General features: G+C 42.0%; 1 protein-coding gene across 4 annotated transcripts in view; it reads left to right on the top strand.

Moving 5' to 3' along the window:
* The window catches only part of BCAR3 (breast cancer anti-estrogen resistance 3), a 130,568-nt gene that overhangs the window by 93,145 nt on the left and 16,766 nt on the right, over positions 1 to 20,657 (top strand). For 3 of the 4 annotated variants that reach the window (XM_019531088.1, XM_019531087.1, XM_019531089.1), the window contains 4 exons: positions 14,559 to 14,687; positions 16,009 to 16,451; positions 17,872 to 17,972; positions 20,006 to 20,655. In XM_019531088.1, the coding sequence (XP_019386633.1) occupies positions 14,559 to 14,687; positions 16,009 to 16,451; positions 17,872 to 17,972; positions 20,006 to 20,655 (1,323 nt within the window). Of the gene's footprint in view, positions 1 to 2,444; positions 2,544 to 14,558; positions 14,688 to 16,008; positions 16,452 to 17,871; positions 17,973 to 20,005; positions 20,656 to 20,657 lie in introns of those variants that run through there. The other variant, XM_019531090.1, reaches the window with a different exon arrangement.

Genomic DNA, 20,657 nt, shown 5'->3' on the forward strand with positions numbered 1-20,657 from the left:
CTTAATAAATTATGCTTTCAATTACCATTTACAGTTTGCTTCTATCGTGTACATCTAAAGTTATTAAAGTTTAAAGTTACACAAGGACTTTATAAACACCGAGTATAATTAGAAGTAATAATCCTTATTCCATGATGATATATTTGAGCTTTAACATATCCTAAATTAAAATTACATTTATATAGGTTTGTTTTTTAAAAGCATCTTAACAAAAAAAATCAAATAATACGATTAAATCAAAAAATCTGATTTAAATAAAAATCCTATTTTTTAATTTAAAAAAAAAGTTGATTTTTATCCACCCCTGATTTTAAGTCATTATAATGAATCTCACAATTGCTATACTGCACATTGTAGCGTCTCACACTTACAAAACTGACAGTGATTAAGCTTTTTTGATCCAAGAGCACAAGCCATAATACTGCCTGAGCTCAAGGGTAAGTTCCCAGGAGCTGTTAGTGATATAGGGCCTGTGAGCATGCATCTGCATTGGTCCCCTCCAATCATTTTGTGTTCCAGGTTCCACCTGAGTTTTGTGCAACTTTTGTAGCAAGTCAGATGTCCATTCAGTTATCTCATTATAAAAATGCCAAACCGTCAACAACATTTATAAATCTGATTAAACCAGCAACTCCTTCCTGGTGCAGAAGCATCGCACGACAATTTTAATGTCTGGTATGTCTCCCATAGCTCAAAAGTGTGTGGCTGGGTTGTCTGGTATCCCTGAATACAGAGCTCCCTCCTGCCCTAAAATGAATTAGACACATTGCAGCTCCACAGTCCTAGTGCGAGGGCGTGAGTCCCCCACTGGACATCCAGTGAACTACTAGAGATGGGGACTACATGTGGATGTTGGGGAAGCAGCTCTCTGGCTTTCTCAGTTGGTGAACAGCAGCAGCACGAGCTCATGTACCTCTTTTTCCCTTAAGTCAAGCAAGCCTTTTAAGCTAGGTACAGACATTCAAAAAGCCCGAGGTGGAATCCATCAAAGTTATGCAGCTTTCTTTAAGTGGTGTAGTTTAGATCAGTAGCAAACAGAACACACATTCACCCTTTGGTGTGGGGAGGTGGGTAAACCTTAGACTGGGTTCCACCATTTTTAAATCAGCCCGTGTGCTGAGCTGTTCTGTCACAAGTATAGACCAGTTTCTGATCACTTATATGGGTAAAAGTGAAATGTCTGTAACTGGCCTTGATGTCTGGCCACACACATTTGCAACTGTTTCCATCAGACAAGAGTCTACCCAGTCCCCATCACACTATTAATTTAATGGTTGGAGGGGGCCAGGTACCAGCTGGTTCCTGATAGTATGTTTCAGGAAACATTAGCTGCTGCTTTTTTGTTGCCTGTTATTATGAACATAAACTAGGACTGTCGCCTTGTAAAGGAAAAGAATAAAAAGTGAGATGACTTGAAGAATAAAAAAATAGTGAATGAGGAAGAGAAAGCCGAAAGGCAGCACCTGATTCACCTTGCTCTTCAATAGAACAAGAAACTAAGAGAAACAGATGAAAGGAAAGATTTTAATTGCCACAGCCTCCCAGAGATGGCTTCATGCAGCTCTAGTCTTCTGGAGAATAGTAGCTTATGCAAAAATATGACTGCTACTTTTTCCTCTGTGGGCTAGTTTTAACTTTGACTATCTGAACTGACATGTTTTCAAAGCTTACACGGTATGATCTCCTTCCCAACAGCTTGCACAGCCGTGTGGGACCTGCACCAGGCTCTGGTTGTTTATAGACTGTCTTAATTAAACACCAGAAGGTTTTGTTAGCTGTGCTACTAACAATGACCAAGCTGATGTTATTGGCCTCTTGTTAGTGTTTTCCTGTGACTGGTTGCCAGAAACTTCCTAATTAAAAACAAATAGCTTCAGCCTTTTCCTTGGTTGCCTTAAGGATTTAATATCTTGTTTGACTATGAAAAGGTAACAGAACCATGCAAACCCTAAGCAACCACTCTGCCTCTCTCCCTTTGTCGCTTGTATGCTCAACAGAATTATTGATGTAACATGTACATACCTAGTGTCTGAGGAAAGACAGCTGGAGTAACTGATCAGATCTATAGAGGCACAGAGAGTGACTCAGGTATGGTACATTGTCAAAAGGAAGAGTTCGCCTTGAGCCTGTGACATAATGATTCCTACATTGCAACCCTGATCTGAGGAGATACCAAAATAGAGGCACTTTCTCAGAGGGTTAGAATTTCATTGGTCAGTGGAATAGATCACGAGGATTCTGGCACTCTCTATATGGCAGGGTGGAAGCTAGCATGCCAGAAGCCACTAAATTGATAGCATCAGCTTTAGCTGAGGAAATATTCCCGGGCTGTTATATGAGTAGGGGGGAGTGTAGAAGATCTGGCAGGCGGCAATGCAAACAAGCTCCTTTGGTAGCCTGTGAAAGTTGCTGGTGGTGACTTTATCTTCAGAAGGGTCTGCAGAACAGAAGGTTTGAACATGCCCAAGGACTGTAATATTTTTCAAACTCTGATAGCAGCTCTCTGCTGTTCTTACCACCGTAAACCCATGATGGGAGTCAAGGTAGGTGCCCTTCTGTGATAACAGTAAATATTCTGTGTGCTACTCAGGAACTCTATATTCACAACTGTTTTGTGTTTGCCATGACAGTTTAATGAAGTTCATATGCTTGTTGTAAAGGATCTTTTTATAATCATTCGTAGAAAGCAAATGTCTTGGGACATTTGTAAATCCTGCTGCTTTTTTCAGGATACCCAAATATGGATTTAGAGACCTAAATTTAAGCAAGTAACTGTGAAGGGTCATTGCACTGAGAGCTTTTGCTTTCTATCTGGGTAATATTGCTGAGCAGTTCTTTAATTAAATCTTGGTTTGACCCCTGGAGCCAAAATTCTATAAAGGAAAGGAGAAGCATATAAAATACTTGCATTCATTCAAGGTCATTGAGTCTTTTATTTTACTTTTTCATTTAGGTTAGCAACATCACAGGCAGTTTAGATTTTATTGTTACGTTTAAAATTTGAGATCTTATTTATAAAACACTAAAAATGTTCAAAGTACTTTCACAGGCATTGAGTAGATTGAGCCAAAATTGCAAATTAGGTTTTAAATTTTGACACAGAGCTTGGCTATGGATCTGGGTTTCGGTTTGGCCTACGTTTAAAAAATGAAGATGAAACCATATAAGCAGGCTTGCAATTTCTGCCAGCTCCATGTATTAATATGACAACTTGTTTGTATACAGGTGTAAAGAGGCCTTCAGGGATGAGCATCTCTGTGTGTTAAAAGTTATTGTCTGTTGTCTTTGTAATTAGAGCGTGCCAGCTTCCTCCCAAAGGGGATTGAGACCCCTTCAGTTCTTGGACACAGGGGAGTGAGTGCCACACAGCTACAACATACAGAGCTTTTGTTCTAACACAGAGATTGTTTTTTGCTTGTTTGTTTTTAAGTGTAAGGATGCCTGTAATCATTACAGGCTCTTTTGTGGTAATGTGAATCCTACCCTATCTCAATACCTGATTTATGTTTGGAAACAAAAGAAAACACATGCTTGAGATTGCACAAGCTGGGGTACAGCTGAATAACTGGGGGAGTCCACCCCTGCTTGCCTCAATTTAATCGCCATCAGTTGCCCAGCATCAAATTAAACATCCACTGGCTGAGAGAGACTAACTGTGTCTCTCTCCAAATCCTATTAATACTACTGAGAAATCAAGCTAATGTCAGATCCACGGTGCCCCTCCAGCACAGGCCAACTGCATTTAGTAGAGTAAAGGCCTGCTATACTAATTAAGTTTGTCTTCATCTTTCCTTTCCTACTTGTACTTGCTTAGACAAAATTCTGTACTGTTCTGAACTGTTTAATCTCTTTTTGCCTGCTTTTCAGGGTCATATTTTCAAGTAGTAAAGTGACTCAGGTCCCTAAGTCAGTAAATAGGCACATATATAGCTATTGAATTCAGTAGACACAAGACATCTGAATACCTTTGAATATCTGCACCCTAATCCTAATGATTTTCAGCATTTTTTTTAATTTTAGCTATTTAGCTAGAAAGCATTGCTTGAGTTGCTTTTTTGACCACAAGATCATTGGTTGGTGTTCAGTTACTACATTGGCCTGAAGTGCCCTTTAAGCCAAAAGGGGGAATGCCATGGTTTGCCATCTTCCACATCATCGGCTTTCACTGGGACTTTGTAAAAACTCACTGGGAGCATGTAAAACTCACAGAAAGTTCTCCCTAATCCAAAAATACTCTTCCTTCTCACTGTAAGACCCCCCCACTGGAGTAGTTGTCAGTGTAAATGAGTACAGAATCTGCCTTGTAAAACTGATTTCTTTTGACTTTATTGGTATTTTGTAGGCTATAACTATAATTCTGTTGCTCCAAGATTTTCCAAATGAAGTTGGGGTTTAGGGTTTGCTATCAGTACAATTAAAACTATCGTTCTTGACCATGCCCTTTGTTTAACTTGGCATGAATTTCTAATACTTAAAATAACGCCAGTGTTGTCATAGCAACTTTCCATTTGGTCTAATCCATATAGTCTCTGGAGAAACTGAAATGTTAATAGTATTTGCTTGCTGTATGGGGAAAAAATAAAGCCTTTTATATAGAAACAAATTACAGCTGGTCTCCTTTCAAAAATAAGGTTCTATTTAAAGAGGTTTCCAGCATTTAAAATAGATTTCAATACATGTGTTCCAGCAGGCTCTGCTGATTTATCTTAATTTCAATCCAACAAACTGCTCTTTTCAAAAGCACTTTAGGGTAGGGGAGTGGGGCTTATTTGTTCAAGGGAAAATTGTGAGAGGTATAGAAATGGATGGGAGTAGGAGAAGGCAAGTCTGTGGTGAGGTATGGAATACCTCCTTTCTCTAGCACGTAGCACTGAGGACTACTCTGATGAGAACATAGGCCTAGTTGTCCAGTCAGTTATACCAGGGTAAGACTACTAACTTCGGTGGAAGTATATAAATATAATCCCATTCTACTAACCCTTCATTTTGACAGGGTTCATCTTTATTTGTTGTAACAGAGGGTCAGATTTATCCCAATAAATTCACTGACATCAGCAGGATGAATTTGAACAGGAGACCAGATTCCACTCTATTGCACTCAAGTACATACACAGTAACTGCATTAACTTGAGCTTTAACTGAGAGCAGAGCTTGGCCTACCATACAGCCAGTAAATTGCATGCCAGCAAGTATTATAGTGAAATCCATGGGATCTGGACATTGACACTGCAAACAGGAAGTGCAGAAGTAACTGTAGTGACATACCGTGTGAAAGAGAAAATTATGGTTAGTTTATAACAAGTAAATGTTTATGGCTTTATACCATAATGAGAGCAGATGGATGTTTTCAGAAGGTGCCCCCCTCTTTCAATAACAATAGTCTGTTTCTGATTCAGAGTATAAGGATCAATAGTTAATTCAGTTCGTTGTTGAGCTTGGAAAACTGATGCTTGGGAAGCAAGCCATTCAAGGAATGGTTGACAAGACTATGTATATTTAGCTTGGAGAAAAGGAGATTAAATTGGTGGGGGAGGACCATGATAGCAATTTTCAATTATTTAAAAGGCTGCCATGACAAAGAGGGAGAAGTTAAGTTTTTCCTTGTTATAGAGGGGAGGACACAGGGCAGCAGGTTTAAAAGGCAACAAAGCCAATTTACCAGTAGATTAAATCTCAAGGGAAAAAATCTTGCATAGTGTCAGAACAGTAAGGACAGTTGGAAGGAGCTGCCCTAAAAAGTTGTGGAATTTCATTCACTGGACGTTTTCCAAAAGAGACTGAAGCAGCATTTGTTTTGGGGTGGGCTAGAAAGCGCATGTGGTGCATCTGTGCAGGGGGTTGGACTAGATGACGCTTGAGGTTCCTTCTAACCCTGTCATTCTGCTATTGGCCGCTGTCTGTAGAAATGGGAAGAGGCAGAGCTCCTGGCTCCTGACAAATTAATCCCAGTTGAGGTGACTTTCAAGTCAGTGAAGATTTTTGGGGGAGAAATTTCTTTGTTTTGTAATTCAGAATCTTAAGAATTCAGATGCAACCACAATGATAAATATTGAAGGAAAGCAGGATGAATTAATAAATAGCCATCTTGACCTCAGACCCCACAGCAGCAGTTATCCAGCTAATATGTTCTTCATAGTTGGAAGGGGAGAATCTTTTCAAGTATTTTTATCTTAACTGCCTCCAGCTGAAGCTGTGCAAAAGAGGAAAGCCATTCAAGTTATCAGGGCTGCCAAGTTTTAAAATTTCCCGTGTATAGTGCTACATATTACCAGTACTGTACTGATGTTAGGAATGTAATGCAGGCAGGCAGCCTTATATAAGAATCCATTTTTTGCAAGTTCATCCAAGATAAAGATGGCACTTGCAATAGCTTTTTATAGATGGTGTTTTAATTAATATTTCTTCAGTATGTAGTGTTCTAAATCTGTTTCACTGGCATCCTTGGGCTTTAGGTATCAAGTTTCAGCATGTTCCAGGAAGATATAGGATCTGATCATATGAGCTTACAAATCATTCCAGCCCAACCTGGCTTGTGGGTCTTTGTATTCAGTGCTACATGTGGTGGTGTTGGGGAGGCACTTCTGGGAGGACTGACTTAGCAACATACTGTGAAATTTCACATAAATCTCAGCACTTCAGTTCGCCATTGACCTGCCTCTGGGTCTGCAGAGAGGTTTCTTTTACAACTTTGCTGTCAAGGCTGATTAAAAACATTTGATTTTTTTTAAAGGACCTTTTGCCCCTCCCAATCTATTTGCATGTCTTGAGGTTCTTTGAGGGGAAAGCTCACTACCCTGAGCTTTCTTGCTGCTTTTACTTGGAGTATAAGATTTCATTCCAAGGTGGCCTTTGTCTCAAATGTGGGTGTGCCACCTCTCACTCTGCAGTGGATGCCCTAAAGCTGTTCCATAGAAATGTTGCTAACGTAGTCGTTATTTCTAGGGGTGCACCAATAAAGATTTTTTTGGCTGATACCGGCACTGTCAGCAGTGGGGGAAGGAAGGGGTGGCAAGCACAGGCCACGGGTCAGCAACCACCCGCAGGTGCTGCTGGCAGTGGCAGTGGCGGCTAGGGGTGATTACGGACTGCCCGCAGACGCCACTGGCACTGCCGGCGGCAGGGTAGCAAGCAACAACTGCCTGCAGGCACTGCTAACAGTGTCGGCGGTGCCTTTTATAGGGGGTGCGTGTAAATACTCCTGGCCAGGTAACATAAGCTGAATGCCAACAGTGTGCCCACGTGCATTAGTAGAAGTATTGCCAGCAGTTCAAGGGAAGTGATTCTTCCCCTCTATTTGGCACTGGTGAAACCACATCTGGAGTACTGTGTCCAGTTTTGAGCCCCGCACTGCAGAAAGGATGTGGACAAATTGGAGAGAGAGTCCAGTAGAGGGCAAAAAAATGGTGAGGGGGCTGAGGGACATGACTTACGAGGAGAGGCTGAGGGAACTGGGCTTATTTAGTCTGAAGAAGAGAAGACTGAGAGGGTTTCAACAGCAGCCTTTATCTACCTGAAAGGTGGTACCAAAGAGGATGGAGCTGAACTGTTCTCAGTGGTGACAGATGACACAACAAGGAGCAATGGGCTCAAGTTGCAGCAAGGGAAGTTTAAGTTAGATATTAGGAAAAAAAAAATCTCCCAAGCAGGGTACTAAAGTGCTGGAACAGGAACAGTGAAATCTTCAGAGAAGCTGTGAGTGTATTTTTTGGAGGTTCTTGGAGGATTTTAAGACCCAGATAAACAGAGTCTTGTCTGGGATGATCCAGTTGAGGATGATCCTACTTTGAGCAGGGGGTTGGACTAGATGACCTCCTGAGGTTCCTCCCAACCCTAATTTTCTATGATTCTTTGACATTGGGGGGGGGGGAGTCCTGAACTGATTCATTCATCTGTAATTGTTATGCTCCTCTTTGCTTTGAAAGTCTCTTTCAAAAGTTGAGCTTTCCTTTTTCAGAAGAAGAATCTGAAAATACTACTGCAGTCTGTTGCGGTTTGTTTAATGTCTGCTAGCTGAACTGTGCACACAACGGCAGGAAATAATTGAAATCCTATCATGAGGATGAAGGACCTAAGGGACTTGTATGACTAGAAGATGTTAGTGAATGGTTTGATGAAAATCTCATCAGTTTCAGAGTTTCCTTTATCAGGAAATATGAGACCTGCTGAAACAACTGTAACAGTCCTTAGATGTCCTTGGAGTAAATAATACTTTATCAAGGGGATATAGAGGAAGATGACAGTGAATCCCCTGAGTAACCAGAAATAAAGTTGGAGATGTTGTGTGGTAAACATCTTGGACAGCTTCCAGCATGTATCTGAAAGAGAGAATCATTTCTCACCTTAATTTCTGTGAAGTTAGGGGTGGTTTATGTTATTATTACTTGCCTATTTTTCGGGCAAACCAGGATAATTCAGTTTTCTTCTGTCTATCCTCTGCTTATTATATTGTTCCCATCTCTGAAATTCACGGAAATTCAATTTGGCATGTTGATTTCATATTAGATTTGCATTTAGCTTATCTTCTTCCAGTTTGAGCTTTTGGGGGAAGGGGGGAAGGCATGTACATAAGAATCGGTGTGCCTGCTTGTCCACTTACGTTGCTCCATTGACTAGGCTTATTTTACAACAGATTTATACTGAGGAGAACAGCAGATGATGCAGCTAGTCTACCAGTGGAGATATCTAGTTGGTAAACAAAATAGCTACAAAATAATTGGCACAGTTTATAATTCCCTAATGCGATTAATTCAGTGTGGAGAATTAGGAGGAGGGCCTGATTGTCCTTTTCTGCAGAATCCCACCTGCATAAATAATAAATAATCCTTTTCACTTGGATGTATGGATGGTAGGTTTTAGTGGAAACTTCTCAGGACAGGAACTTTTCAGATTTCATGGGTACACTATAAAGTGAAAATACAAACACCTCTCAGTTAATTTACCCTAAACAAGAAAACTTGAGTGGAATCTCTTGGACATTGGTAGTATTTTTCCAGTTTTCAGCATGCCACATAGCCACTATTTGCCTATGAAGTGTATCTTCACTTACAATCTTACACAGTATCAAAATAAGCCTGTTAAATTAATGGCAGGTATATATACACCTAGCTTTAATATCTCTTAAATGGAAATTCATCATGAATTTTAGTAAATGCTACAAGTTTAATTCAGAAAATTATAAAATAATGGTAATGCTGATATGAAAAATGGGACTTTTTTCCTGTTTTTAAAGATGTAGGATATTGTTTCCATTGAGTTTTGTAGGCAGAATTCCCTACTGAGGGACTTAAATGAAACTAACTAACTAAATAAATAAAAATAAGCTAACAGTGCAAGACAAGAGAGCTCTTGATACAGTATGATCCTTGTTTTTAAAAAGGAAAATTAGTATATCAAGAGACAATTAAAGGAGTGACAGATTAACAAAATATGGCTCAGTTCTGCAAGGAGATTCCATTGAGACGCTTGTGGGAGTATGAAGTCAAAGCACCTCTGTGTGGGCACAGGGATCTGCTCACACTGGTTCTCCTTGAAGTTTATGAAAGAGTTATTCCTCCTTGGAGACCCTAAGAAATGTGATCTTCATATTTCTTATTTCTGTACTAGAGAGAGTCATGTCACAATACAGGCTGAAGTAAGAAGACCATAAAAGCTGGATGTAGACAAATGACTTAACCACCCATTACTCCATCTCCCTGCAAATACAGAACTAAAGTAATACTGTTTTCCGTTTCCTTATTGTCAATTACTATTAATTGCTTGGGGCTAACTGCATGATTAATTTAGACCAGCTACATGTGCAAAGTAACTATCATGCCATAAAAAGGTCCATACAGCTATGAAGTTACAGCTGGAAAATGTGTAATGACTTTATAGCCAGTTTCTATCCAGCTTTAATATGCATGTGAAGTGAGGAAGCTATGCCCCTGTGACTGGGAGCCATGTCAGCTGATGGTTAGGGCTCTGAGCCACAGGGGTGCACTATATGCTGCTGCTCCTGGGAGGCAGTGTCCCACAGCTGTAAGTCTCATTAGCTGCAGGACTCACAGCCATGGAAGCTTGCTGTTTGCCAGTGCAATGGGAGCCCATGATGCAATCCAGGGCTCCCCCTTCACCAGCAGTAAGGTGTGATTGGATCTGATGCTGGATCCTACAATCATGGCTCCTGTTATGCATGTATTTGTAGGAGGCATGATTGTGTGGTTTGCACATCAGATCCTATCACATCTTTTACTTAAGGACATTTATAGACATGCTCCAGGAGGTGTGTGTGGGTGGGCGGGGGGGGACACTTTTATTAGAGCAGCTTCAAGAGCCACTGTATGTGAAGCACCCCGGAGCATCATGCAGACCAGCATCCCCAAGTTGAAAAACAGTGGTGGGGGTGATTTAACTAAAGCTGGTTGAACTTTAGTTGCATGTGATATACATGACTCTGGAGTCTGCTCAGTGGAGCACAGTAATTACCATGTTCCACCAAACTCGATTAATTGAGTCTGCTCCAACACTTTATAGTTACAGTGTGTTAGAGCAGCCTCTCTATATGTGTATAGGCACCCAAAATGTCTAACATGGCATCAAGTGGCAACAAAGTTTTTGTCTCTGTACAAGACATACAAAGAGGACAAATTCTGCTGCTCTAGGTGGGGATGTCTACGCAGGGATGTAGGTGCACAGTAAGTTCCAATGTGAATTTGTGCACTCACTCCCTTTTCAGATGCTTCTAATGCTCAGACTCTGAGTGCCTTCATGTGACATTTGAATATGGGTGTAAAATACCTCACACTTATTTTGTACTAGGAATTTCTGTGTAAGGAGTTAGCATTGAGTAACTAGCAAACTCTCACTTTACCTTGGTATGTAGATGAGCCCCAGATTACCTGAAGGGTATAAAGTTAAGCGAATACGTACATTTTTGCAGGGCATGGGCCCTTGGGTTTTAGAGTTGATAACAGAACTACATTGGCCACTGTAGTTATGAACAAACTTTATCTTTCACATCCTCTTTCTCTCACTATTCATTGGATATACAATTAGGCACAGTTTAGTAGTTTGAGCCAACAGAAAGCTGGTTAGGCAGTTTCATTTACAGTTAGTAGGTGTGTAGGAAGTGTTTCTGGGAATACCTTGGGAACCATGCCAGCTACTGGAGTTCCCCACTAGATACAGAATGGCAGGCAGTTACTGACATGTTGGCTTCCAATCTGACCTCTGCAGAGTGCATGGTTAGTGCTGGTGGAATGGATTTTTAAAATTTAGGTAATCGTGCATGTTAACAATTTAGCTGGGTTGGATTCCTGAAATGTTTTTCTAATAAGGTTGCTGGAAGGAAATTGATGAGTACAAGATGTGTTTCATTACCAGGGATCCTATTTCCCACAGAAAAATGGAGTAAACCATGGATTTTACCTTTTACTGGAGGCAAACACAGATTTCTCATTTTACTGGAGAAGCCTGCAGATTTTGCAGTTTTGTGACAAGCCCTCTGCAGGCTGGCAGAGTTCCAGGGGGATTGCGGGGCAGAGGGCTGTGGAGGGAGTGAGGGGCACCAGCAGGGTTGGGGAGGCTGTGGAGGGGCCTTTTATTTTAATCACAGATTTGGAGGGTTTTATCAGACAATTTGCAATTTTTTATCAGGGAAAACCAGGATCCCTGCTCATTACTTTCTCTCCAGAGCTAATGAGCAATCCAGCTGCCCACTGGAGGGAATGCTCAGTTCCTTTGTTGTGTTATGTACCTGTATCCTGACGAAACAGCTGTAGTAAATTACTCAGCTTTAAAGATACAAGTTATTTTTCAGCGTTATTCATGTGGATGAAATTTACTCCTGTGCAGAGGCTGTGTCTGTTTCTGGCATTATTATGCTTAATAACTTTAAATACTTCTAGTTCTATGTGTCGTTATGGATGCTGAGGTATTTTGCCAAATTGTTTTCCATTACAGGGCTGCCCAGATAGCAAGTGGGGAGGGGGGCACATGGGACTCCCAAAGTGTTAATTTGTGGCTGCCAGGCTCCCACCCAGCTGTTTCTCCCCCCTTTGCTGCAGCAGCAGTTGGGGGGTGCCAGGCTCCCCCTCCTTTCCACTTTGTGCTCCCACCCCAGGGATGATGCAGCGTGGGCACAGTGCTGACTGTATCCTGGGGCCCCTGCACAGTGCAGCAAGGGAACTAAGAGTGAGGCTTGAGTGCCCACACAGTCTGTGGCCTGAGGGGCCTGTGGCTTACACTAGTCCATACTATGAGGCCCTCGCTGGTGCAGCCCAGGGGGCATGTGGCTCCTGTCTGCTTAAAAGTTAGACAGCCCTCATCTTACATAGTGATAGCTTCACTGAGAAGAGACTTTGTGGGGAATGAGAGGCCAAGGAATCCCCACCCTCCACAGGCTGCAAAGCGACTTTGGAGCTGATTGAGAAGGCTGCTGCCCTTAAGCAGCAGGGGGCATTACCATGGCACTTCTGCTTCCAAGTTATGGTGGCCTCTGACATCAATGCTGTTTGTATCTTGGCATGCAAGAAGCTAGTCTTCTTGCCCTGTAGAGGCTACATGCCCTGAACAAGCCAGAGACCCTGCCTAATCCCTTCAGAAGCAGAACCGCATCCTGGCTGCAGGAGGAAGGGCAGGGTTTTCTCTTCGTTGCACAACATGATTATCTATGTTAACCTGTACTTACATGTGCAAACAACACGATAACATGGCCTAGACTCTAGAGAAACAAAACTGAGGCTCGTTGTAATCTCCACATTGCTGTACAAAGTAACTCACCAAACTGTTACTGTCTAATAAGGCATCACTGTTCCATAGGAAGAGGCAAGAAGAAAATTAATCTTATAATTCATCTGAACTTTTAGCATGTTCAGATGGTCTTGGCAAGCAGAACACCCATTTCTTCTGGCATTGTTCCATCAACACTATGCTTTCTAGCAGTCTGCTTTAACTGGAGTAGTCTGGACTGCCCAGAGTACTGCTGAAAGGAGCACTCTTGCAGGTATAGGCTGTGGGGATATCTTTGAAGGAGAAAACTCTTTAGAGGGGAGTGTTCATAGAAAGTTTGTGAACAGTAGGTGCACAGCAGTGTAGTCCACTCTCTTTAAACACTTGCATGAACTGGAGCATCCGCATCAGTGCAGCTAGAAAGATCAGTCTGGAAGCTTTGGATCGTAATCAGATAACTGCAAACTATATGACCAATAAGAAAAAAACTGTGGTTGACCTGCATTCTGTGTCACTCGCTCTTTTTGTTTAGAAGTAACATCATCTGTTCACATATCTCCATGATTAATGCAGCAACACTTTGACTGACACAAATAGCCAATCCACTTTGGAAACTGAAAAGTTTCTGTGAGCGTTTCAGCACCATTAAATGCAGAGTTTGAATCACAGGACTCTGGGAGACTGTTTAATTGTCCAAAGAATTTCTCTTTATTCAGTGGTTTGAAAAATTGTACAGCAGTATTGTTTATGCTTCTCTGGAGGAGGACCAGACCTTTAGGGTGTTTATACATGTGCTGTGGGAGTCGGGGAGAGGAGGACCTTTAATAAGAGCAGCTGCAAGAGCCACTCTAATTAAAGCTTCCAGAGTGTCATGTGTGCCAGTGTCCCCATGCTGAAAAATGATGGCGGGGCACTTTAACTAAAGCTCATTGAACAAGCTTTAGTTAAAGTGCCTCTACCACCATTTTTCAGTGCAGGGATGCTGATACATGTGAAGCTGGAGTCTGCTGGAGCACAGTAGTTACCACGCTTCAGCAATTAATCAAGTCTGCTTTGATGAACTGTAATTACAGAGCGTTGGAGCCGCCTTGCTGCACATGTGTAGGTGCCTTTAGTGAATCACCAAAGTCTCATTCCTGAGAAGGACCAAGGAATCTTTGATAGAAATGGTCCAAGAAAGGCAGATTCTTCTAGGAGCAGAGGGCTATGAGGATCAATATGCTCACTACTCAGTACAAGTGGATTCCTCAGTAGATCCCATATGTATTATGGGGTTCTAGGATTCCCATGTGTGTCATGGAGGTGTACAGAAATTTTGCTTGTTTTCAGTAAAGGAAGAGGAGAATCACCAGAAAACATTGAATTCAATTAGTCTGAATTTCCTCTTGTAATGACAGTTTTTTAAGGAGGGAAAGAACTTTAACAAGATACACATTTCACATGCAGCAGAGCTACCGAATCAGTACCCCCATCCAGTTGGTATAAGTCCTGCTATGTTCAGAATATTCTTACTAGGGATGGGGCAACCCGATTGTACTGTGCTTGCCACACATTGGATTCTTATGGAGAAGATGCAGTGGCCAAGTGACTCAGCAGTTGCATTATATTGGTGCACAGATGGGATATTTATGATGCACTCTATGCAAAGTGTAATCATTACACACCTTTCCTCTGACACAGCCTTTGCAAATATTGCTTAGAGATCAAAGCCAAGCCAGCTGGCTAAATGTAGAGCCCAGTTTCCAATGGCTGGTGCAGTGGATGACACATGAGATGAAAACTTGACTGAGATATAATGCTTATCACTAAGCTTGGCACTGTTGACCTTTTCTTTTATATCTTTATTGTAGTTCTCTAGGGAGAGGCAGATTACAGACAGCACCCCGGAAAAGCTGAAGAAAGAGCTAGAAGAAGAGCTGCAGTTAAGCAGTGAAGACTTGCGAAGCCATGCCTGGTACCACGGGCGCATTCCTCGGCAGGTACGTTCTCCCTGGGGATTCCCTCATAGACAGGCCTGTTGGTTTTCATGTACAGACAGACAGACTAACATGGGAATATTACATATAGAGTCTCTGTGAGATCATTAGTTCAAGAGAAACTGAATGCCTTTCAGTGCGTGAACTAAGCAATGTCTGATACAGTATTTACTTATCATGCCTTGGTATGAAACAGGAGTGAGGAAAGCAATAGTCCGGTCACAGAGCTGTTAATTCATATACCTTCACAAACAAACAAGTTACAAGTACACCTCTGTGATGTGGACAAAGGCAGTATTCTGTCCCCTGTGTTCTGATAGCAACTTTGTTTTGGCTCAGTGTGATTAAGCAACATGGAAAAATGTTCCTTTTGAACTTTTCCCAAGTTAGAAATTAAACAGGGTAGTTTTATTTTAGGCCCTATCAAAATAGAATAGTTGTTGGTTTATAAAGCAGTCATTATTTTGGCTCTTCCACACAAAAACATCATGATTTCCCCCTGCTGGCTCACAATGGGAATGCATCTAGCAGATACAGTTGGAATTGTGATGCTTCCTGCTGGTAGCAGCATGAGTGGTGAAAGGCAGGTGGAGTAGCCAGTTTTGTGGTTTAAGATGAATTAATCCTTTCCAAATGGAAATGCCCAGCTCAGTTCATAAAGAAACAGGGCCATTTGACCTCCCAAATAGATACTGAATTTTAAAAAAATGGACCCAAACCTATTTTATAAAGCAGCTGATTGTATCACTTTAAATAACTTGTGATAACTAAATGGCAAATTCTGGCCACTTGCAGTAATAACCTCCAAGCTGGTGCATGTATATGATGGAAAAGCTATGTTATTTCCTGCCGCCAGTGTTCTGGGTGATGTCATTCCCCTTCGCAGATCCGTTTCCTTTGACAAGCTGAAAGGTGGATGCCTACAAACATTATGGATGCTCTGTTAGGCCCATAAACCCTGTCCTAGAATTTCCTTGCAGAGACCTGCTGTGAAGGATTATGTAATGGCCCCTGAAATTTTGACGGAGACAGAACTGGGGAGGGCAACTTTTTGCCCCACTTTCTGCCCCCCAAATAACTGACTTCTTTGCAGCGAGAGTAAGCACAGGCATGAGGGAGCAGTGAGAAGGAAATGGGCTGCTTGGCCAAGTTGGACCTTGGTGCAGCTGCCTGGTCAGGTTGGACCTTCCTAGGCTGGAGTCAGTCTCTTCCTGCGTAGGATTTGACCCACAGGTTGCCAACCCCTTGCATAAAGGGATCTTGTTGATGAGATTGCTGGTCAAGGGTGATTTTGAGTATGTTCTTTTTCTTTTCTTTCTCTAAGGTGGCAGAAAGTCTAGTTCAGAGAGATGGTGACTTCTTGATTCGGGACTCTCTCTCCAGTCCTGGCAACTTTGTTCTTACCTGTCAGTGGAAAAACATTTCTCAGCATTTCAAAATCAACAGGACAGTCGTGAGACTCAGTGAAGCCTACTGCCGTGTTCAATATCAGTTTGAACTTGAAAGTTTTGACAGCATCCCTGGGTTAGTTAGGTATCACGTGGGGAACCGCAAACCAATATCAAAGCAGAGTGGAGCAATTATTTTTCAGCCTATTAACCGGACTGTGCCACTGAGGTGTCTAGAGGAGCGGTATGGAGTATCTCCGGTCCGACAAAGAGAATGCAGCATTTCAGAAGGAAAATCAGAGACCACAAAAAGACTGAGCCTCAATGTGTGCGGTGTCCAATCCCGGGAGCATAGCTTAACCAGAGGAAACCTTTTAAGGTACTTTTTGTTTCCTTCTACCACTACCCTATAAGGGAAATCAAGGGAGGGGCTGTCTTGCTTCCACAGATGTCAGTGGGAGTTTTGTACTCAATATTAGTGGAGAAGGGACCAGGGCACAACACAGTTTCATAGTAAGTCATTTTTAAAGGCCTAATCCCAATACACTGAAGTATCAAAGAGATTCCTGTTAATTCCAATGGGATTTGGACCAGGCCTTACACAAGCAGTAACTAATGCGTTTTAGTGTAGCTGTCTGCATTTGTACATTGCATTTGTACACTGCACTCAAATTTTCTGACATTAATTAAGTTGAGCCTTAATTAATATGCTGATGTGTTGATGAATATGAGTGAATTATTCAGATTTTGAAAATCTTTTTGGAAAAATATGATTCAGGTATGATTCAGTCCCCCATTGGGCTCTGCAGTTCTGATTCTCTTCTCTCTCATACTGATGTAAGTCAGAAAGAACTCCTGAGAAGTCAGTGATTTCAGAATCAGACCTTGCTAGCACAGGGCAGTGTTAGAACAAAAAACGAAAATAGTAAAATACATTGAAGGAGCAAAGTAAAACTTTGCTGTTGCTCCCAAGCCAAGCTCTTTTCCTTATTCAACTGCTGTGATGGAAATGCCAGCCATGAGACAAAGTGAGATGGAATAAGCAGAGGTTCAGTAACACAGCTGACTCTGGATTCCTCCTTACCATCCTGTCCCGGCATTGCGTGGAAAAGTCAAAACACTCAAATAAAAAAAACCATAATAAGTTTAATTAAGAAATTGCAAATCATTCCTCACAATGCAGTTTGTAGATGCTTTTAATTCTGTTGTGAAAACTTCACGTGAACTGAGTAAACCATTTACACAGAGCCTTTAAATAACTTTATTTTTCACATGATTTCCCTGGGAGTATCAGGGAATATTTTCTTTGTGTATATATGTAGGAAAATATAAAATGAAAGCATGCATATTCACTGCCTAGTGATTGAACTATAAGAGAAATGGAAGAGCAGAGTAGTGAGACCTTTCTTGCTAGAGAATGGGCCCTCAGTCTGACAGTTGAGACTTCCTAATAGAGACTATGCTTATGATCGACTACGGTCTTTCAGTATGCAGGAGATGGATCAGAGCCTTGGTGAGGTAAAGAATGGGCCTTGCCCCTGTGTATAGCTACCAGAAAAAATTCTGTGCCGAGAAATTTCTCTCAACACTGAACACTGTAGGCAAGAGCCTCACCCGTGCAAAAACCCCTTTGTGCTACTGCAACATAAAGAAGACTTTAAGCTTTTAAGCTGCCCTTAAAGGGAAAAGAAAGATTGTTCCCCTTCCCCTCCCCCCAGTTTTTGGCCCTGTTGCAAATGGTAAGAATTGTGCTACACTTTAACAATATGGCTGTGTTGGGGTTTTTTTTCCCATCCTAGAAACAAAGAAAAAAGTGGTAGCCAGCCAGCGAGTTTGGACCATGTCCAGGAGAAAAGATTCCCACTGAAGGCTCACCAGTCAGAAAGCTACCTGCCAATTGGTATGTTTGTAGTGAAGTTTCTAATAACTACGCAGAAGATGCATGTTTTCAGGTTGTCGGTTCCTTTGCCAGATGCTATAGATTAAAGTTCCAGAAAGTGAAAATTCAGTCTCCTGCGGGAGAGGGCTGAGTGTAGGAGTCCTGTAATCCAGTTTTTATTCGGTAGCTCTTTGGTGGTTCATATAAATTGTTGATAGTTTAATTTAATCTGCTATTACAACTACTAGAACCAGGCTGTATTTACAAGGTCATCTGTCAGCATGGTGGCTTGGCACTAGTGAATAAGTTTCCATATCCCAAAAAGGACTATCGTGCTTGGCACTAATTGGCACCTCCTTGACAGTATCTTCTTACCCTTCCAGGTCTTGCAAGAGTGTCATCAGTTTCACTGACACTGCTCTGGCCCTGGCTTACTGAGTGGCAGGAGTGGAGCTGATGAGATCTTAGCAGGCTTCATACTTGCCCAAGTAAACTATACTCATCTTCAGCTAATGCATCGGTACTCCTTTGCCCTCTTCTGTATTCTCCCAACTATTAGGAGAGAGGAAGTTTGATGACCAAAAGCTCTGCTGTTTATCTCCCTTTCTTACTGGTCTCTCTTCCTATATCACAACCCTACTGCTACTGCTGTAGGTGTCCCCACCCCCCACAACTATATTCCCTTTCCCCATAGCTTTACTGAGCAACAGCAGTGTTACATGAATGAGAATGTGATCAGTTCCACTTCTCTGCCCTCACTGAGAAAAGACATGTGGACACTTCCCCAGATGCCAGTTGCTTTCCTTTTCTTTCCCAAGCAGCACACCAAGGGAACTGTCCCCAAAAGCACAAATACTGATATGGTTTCCAAGACGGTCAGTCTTGAACTTTTCTTGAGCAGTAAATCCATGGGAGGAAAAATATAAAATCCACTGCTTCCCTTGTAAATAGATTTATTAAGACAGGAGCTCTCCAGCACCTCCATAGGGAACCACATCATAACAGAAATTGTCATGAGCATCTCTCTGTCCATTCTACCCATAAATATGATTGCACAAACTGCCTTCCCTTCCATTCATAATTGAGCTGATTACCATCCTAGTTAGAGGAAATAATTTACAGTAGCAGTAGCCTGAAATGTAAAATTAGGTAGGTAGTTCATGTGGCTTTGTAAAGTGGTGATGATGATAGTGACAAAAGCATAAAAGCTCTGTCAGGAGCAAGGCCACATTGTTGTAGGTGCCAGAAATATTACTGGAGTCAATTCCTGCTCTAGAGATCTTACAGTCTAGCTGGCTCTAATGCAGTATAGCAGCTGGAAATAAGAATTAAAGCCAGTGTGATGTGCCCAGTTAGCTCTCTGCAGATGACAAGTGTTCTGTGGATCACCCTTTGGGAACCTCTGACTTCAGTCCAATCCTGCATTGAGTCCTCTGTTTGAAATCGGTGGGCGGTTTGTGTATGAACTACAGGATGAGTTTATAGGAAATTTTACAGTACAGGCACATGCTTCTCCAGCTATCTTTTGGATATACAAGATTAACATCCCTGACGTTATTTTTCTTTATACCTTGCTATGTGTCCAAAATCCACTTTGAGGAACTTGTTCTTTCATCTCTAACTTGTCTTCCTAGAAATGATGCACACGGTCTTTGTGTGGTGCAGCTAGAAGTTTCCCTTTTTTATATAGCAGATCAGATTACAAACAAACTCCTATTCCAAGCCATGGAGATTTTCCAGCTCTGACTGTATGCTCCATGTATGCTGTGGGGAGCTGGGTTATTGTCAGAGTTACCACAGACTGAGATTATAGTGCAGCTGTTCTGTGTGTTTGGGATTTTGGGAGGATCTGCAAATAAGTAGAATTTGCTGCCTAGCACATCCCTAAAAATACATGTTGGTGGCACAGAATGAAGAACTGACATGATCTGAAACATGTTGCCCAGTAAGTAACAGCAAAGCAGATCTACCTCAGGAATTGTATGCATTTTGCCTTGGATTGCTTTATTGTCATTAAAAGTGCTGGATTTTCTGTTTCTGTTTTTTGTCTGCAGGTTCAAGGCATCCATCTCAGGTACCTGAAACAGGTACAGGTTCATGTCCAAATTCCCCTATTTCCCCATTCAGAACAGGCAGTGAGCCTACTCTGAGCCCCACAGTTGTCCAGAGAGTTGCCTCAGACTCTCAAGCAGGAGAAGCACTTAGAGGCTCAGACAGTCAGCTCTGTCCCAAGCCTCCACCTAAACCCAGCAAAGTGCCTTTGCTGAAGCCACCACAGTCTCCTTTAGCTTGGCACAGTTCAGAGGCACACTACTGTGAGCTAAACCCTGCCACTCCCATGGATTGTGGAGCAGCAAAACAGCCTTCATGTCAGAAGAGCTACGTGGAACATCTGACAGCTAAAGAGAATGGCGCCCTTTCGTTCAGGAACTCTGAGACCAGTTACCTGACCCTGGAGGAGGATGCATCACAGAGGTCTATGGATCCATTAGCAGCGCAGAGTGTGACGGCTGAGGAGGGCAGCATGTATGTAGCACCTGTTCTTGAGACTGTCTCTAGTTTTAAACCAAATGATTTTGAATCCAAGCTCCTTCCTCTGGAAAACAAGCCACTTGAAACATCAATGCTAAAGAGAGTCAAGGAGCTATTCACCAACAATGATCCAAAGATTATTGCACAGCACATACTTAGAATGGACTGCAAGGT

This window comes from Crocodylus porosus, unplaced genomic scaffold (assembly GCF_001723895.1).
Source record: "Crocodylus porosus isolate Cpor-Errol unplaced genomic scaffold, CroPor_comp1, whole genome shotgun sequence".
Taxonomy (NCBI): domain Eukaryota; kingdom Metazoa; phylum Chordata; order Crocodylia; family Crocodylidae; genus Crocodylus; species Crocodylus porosus.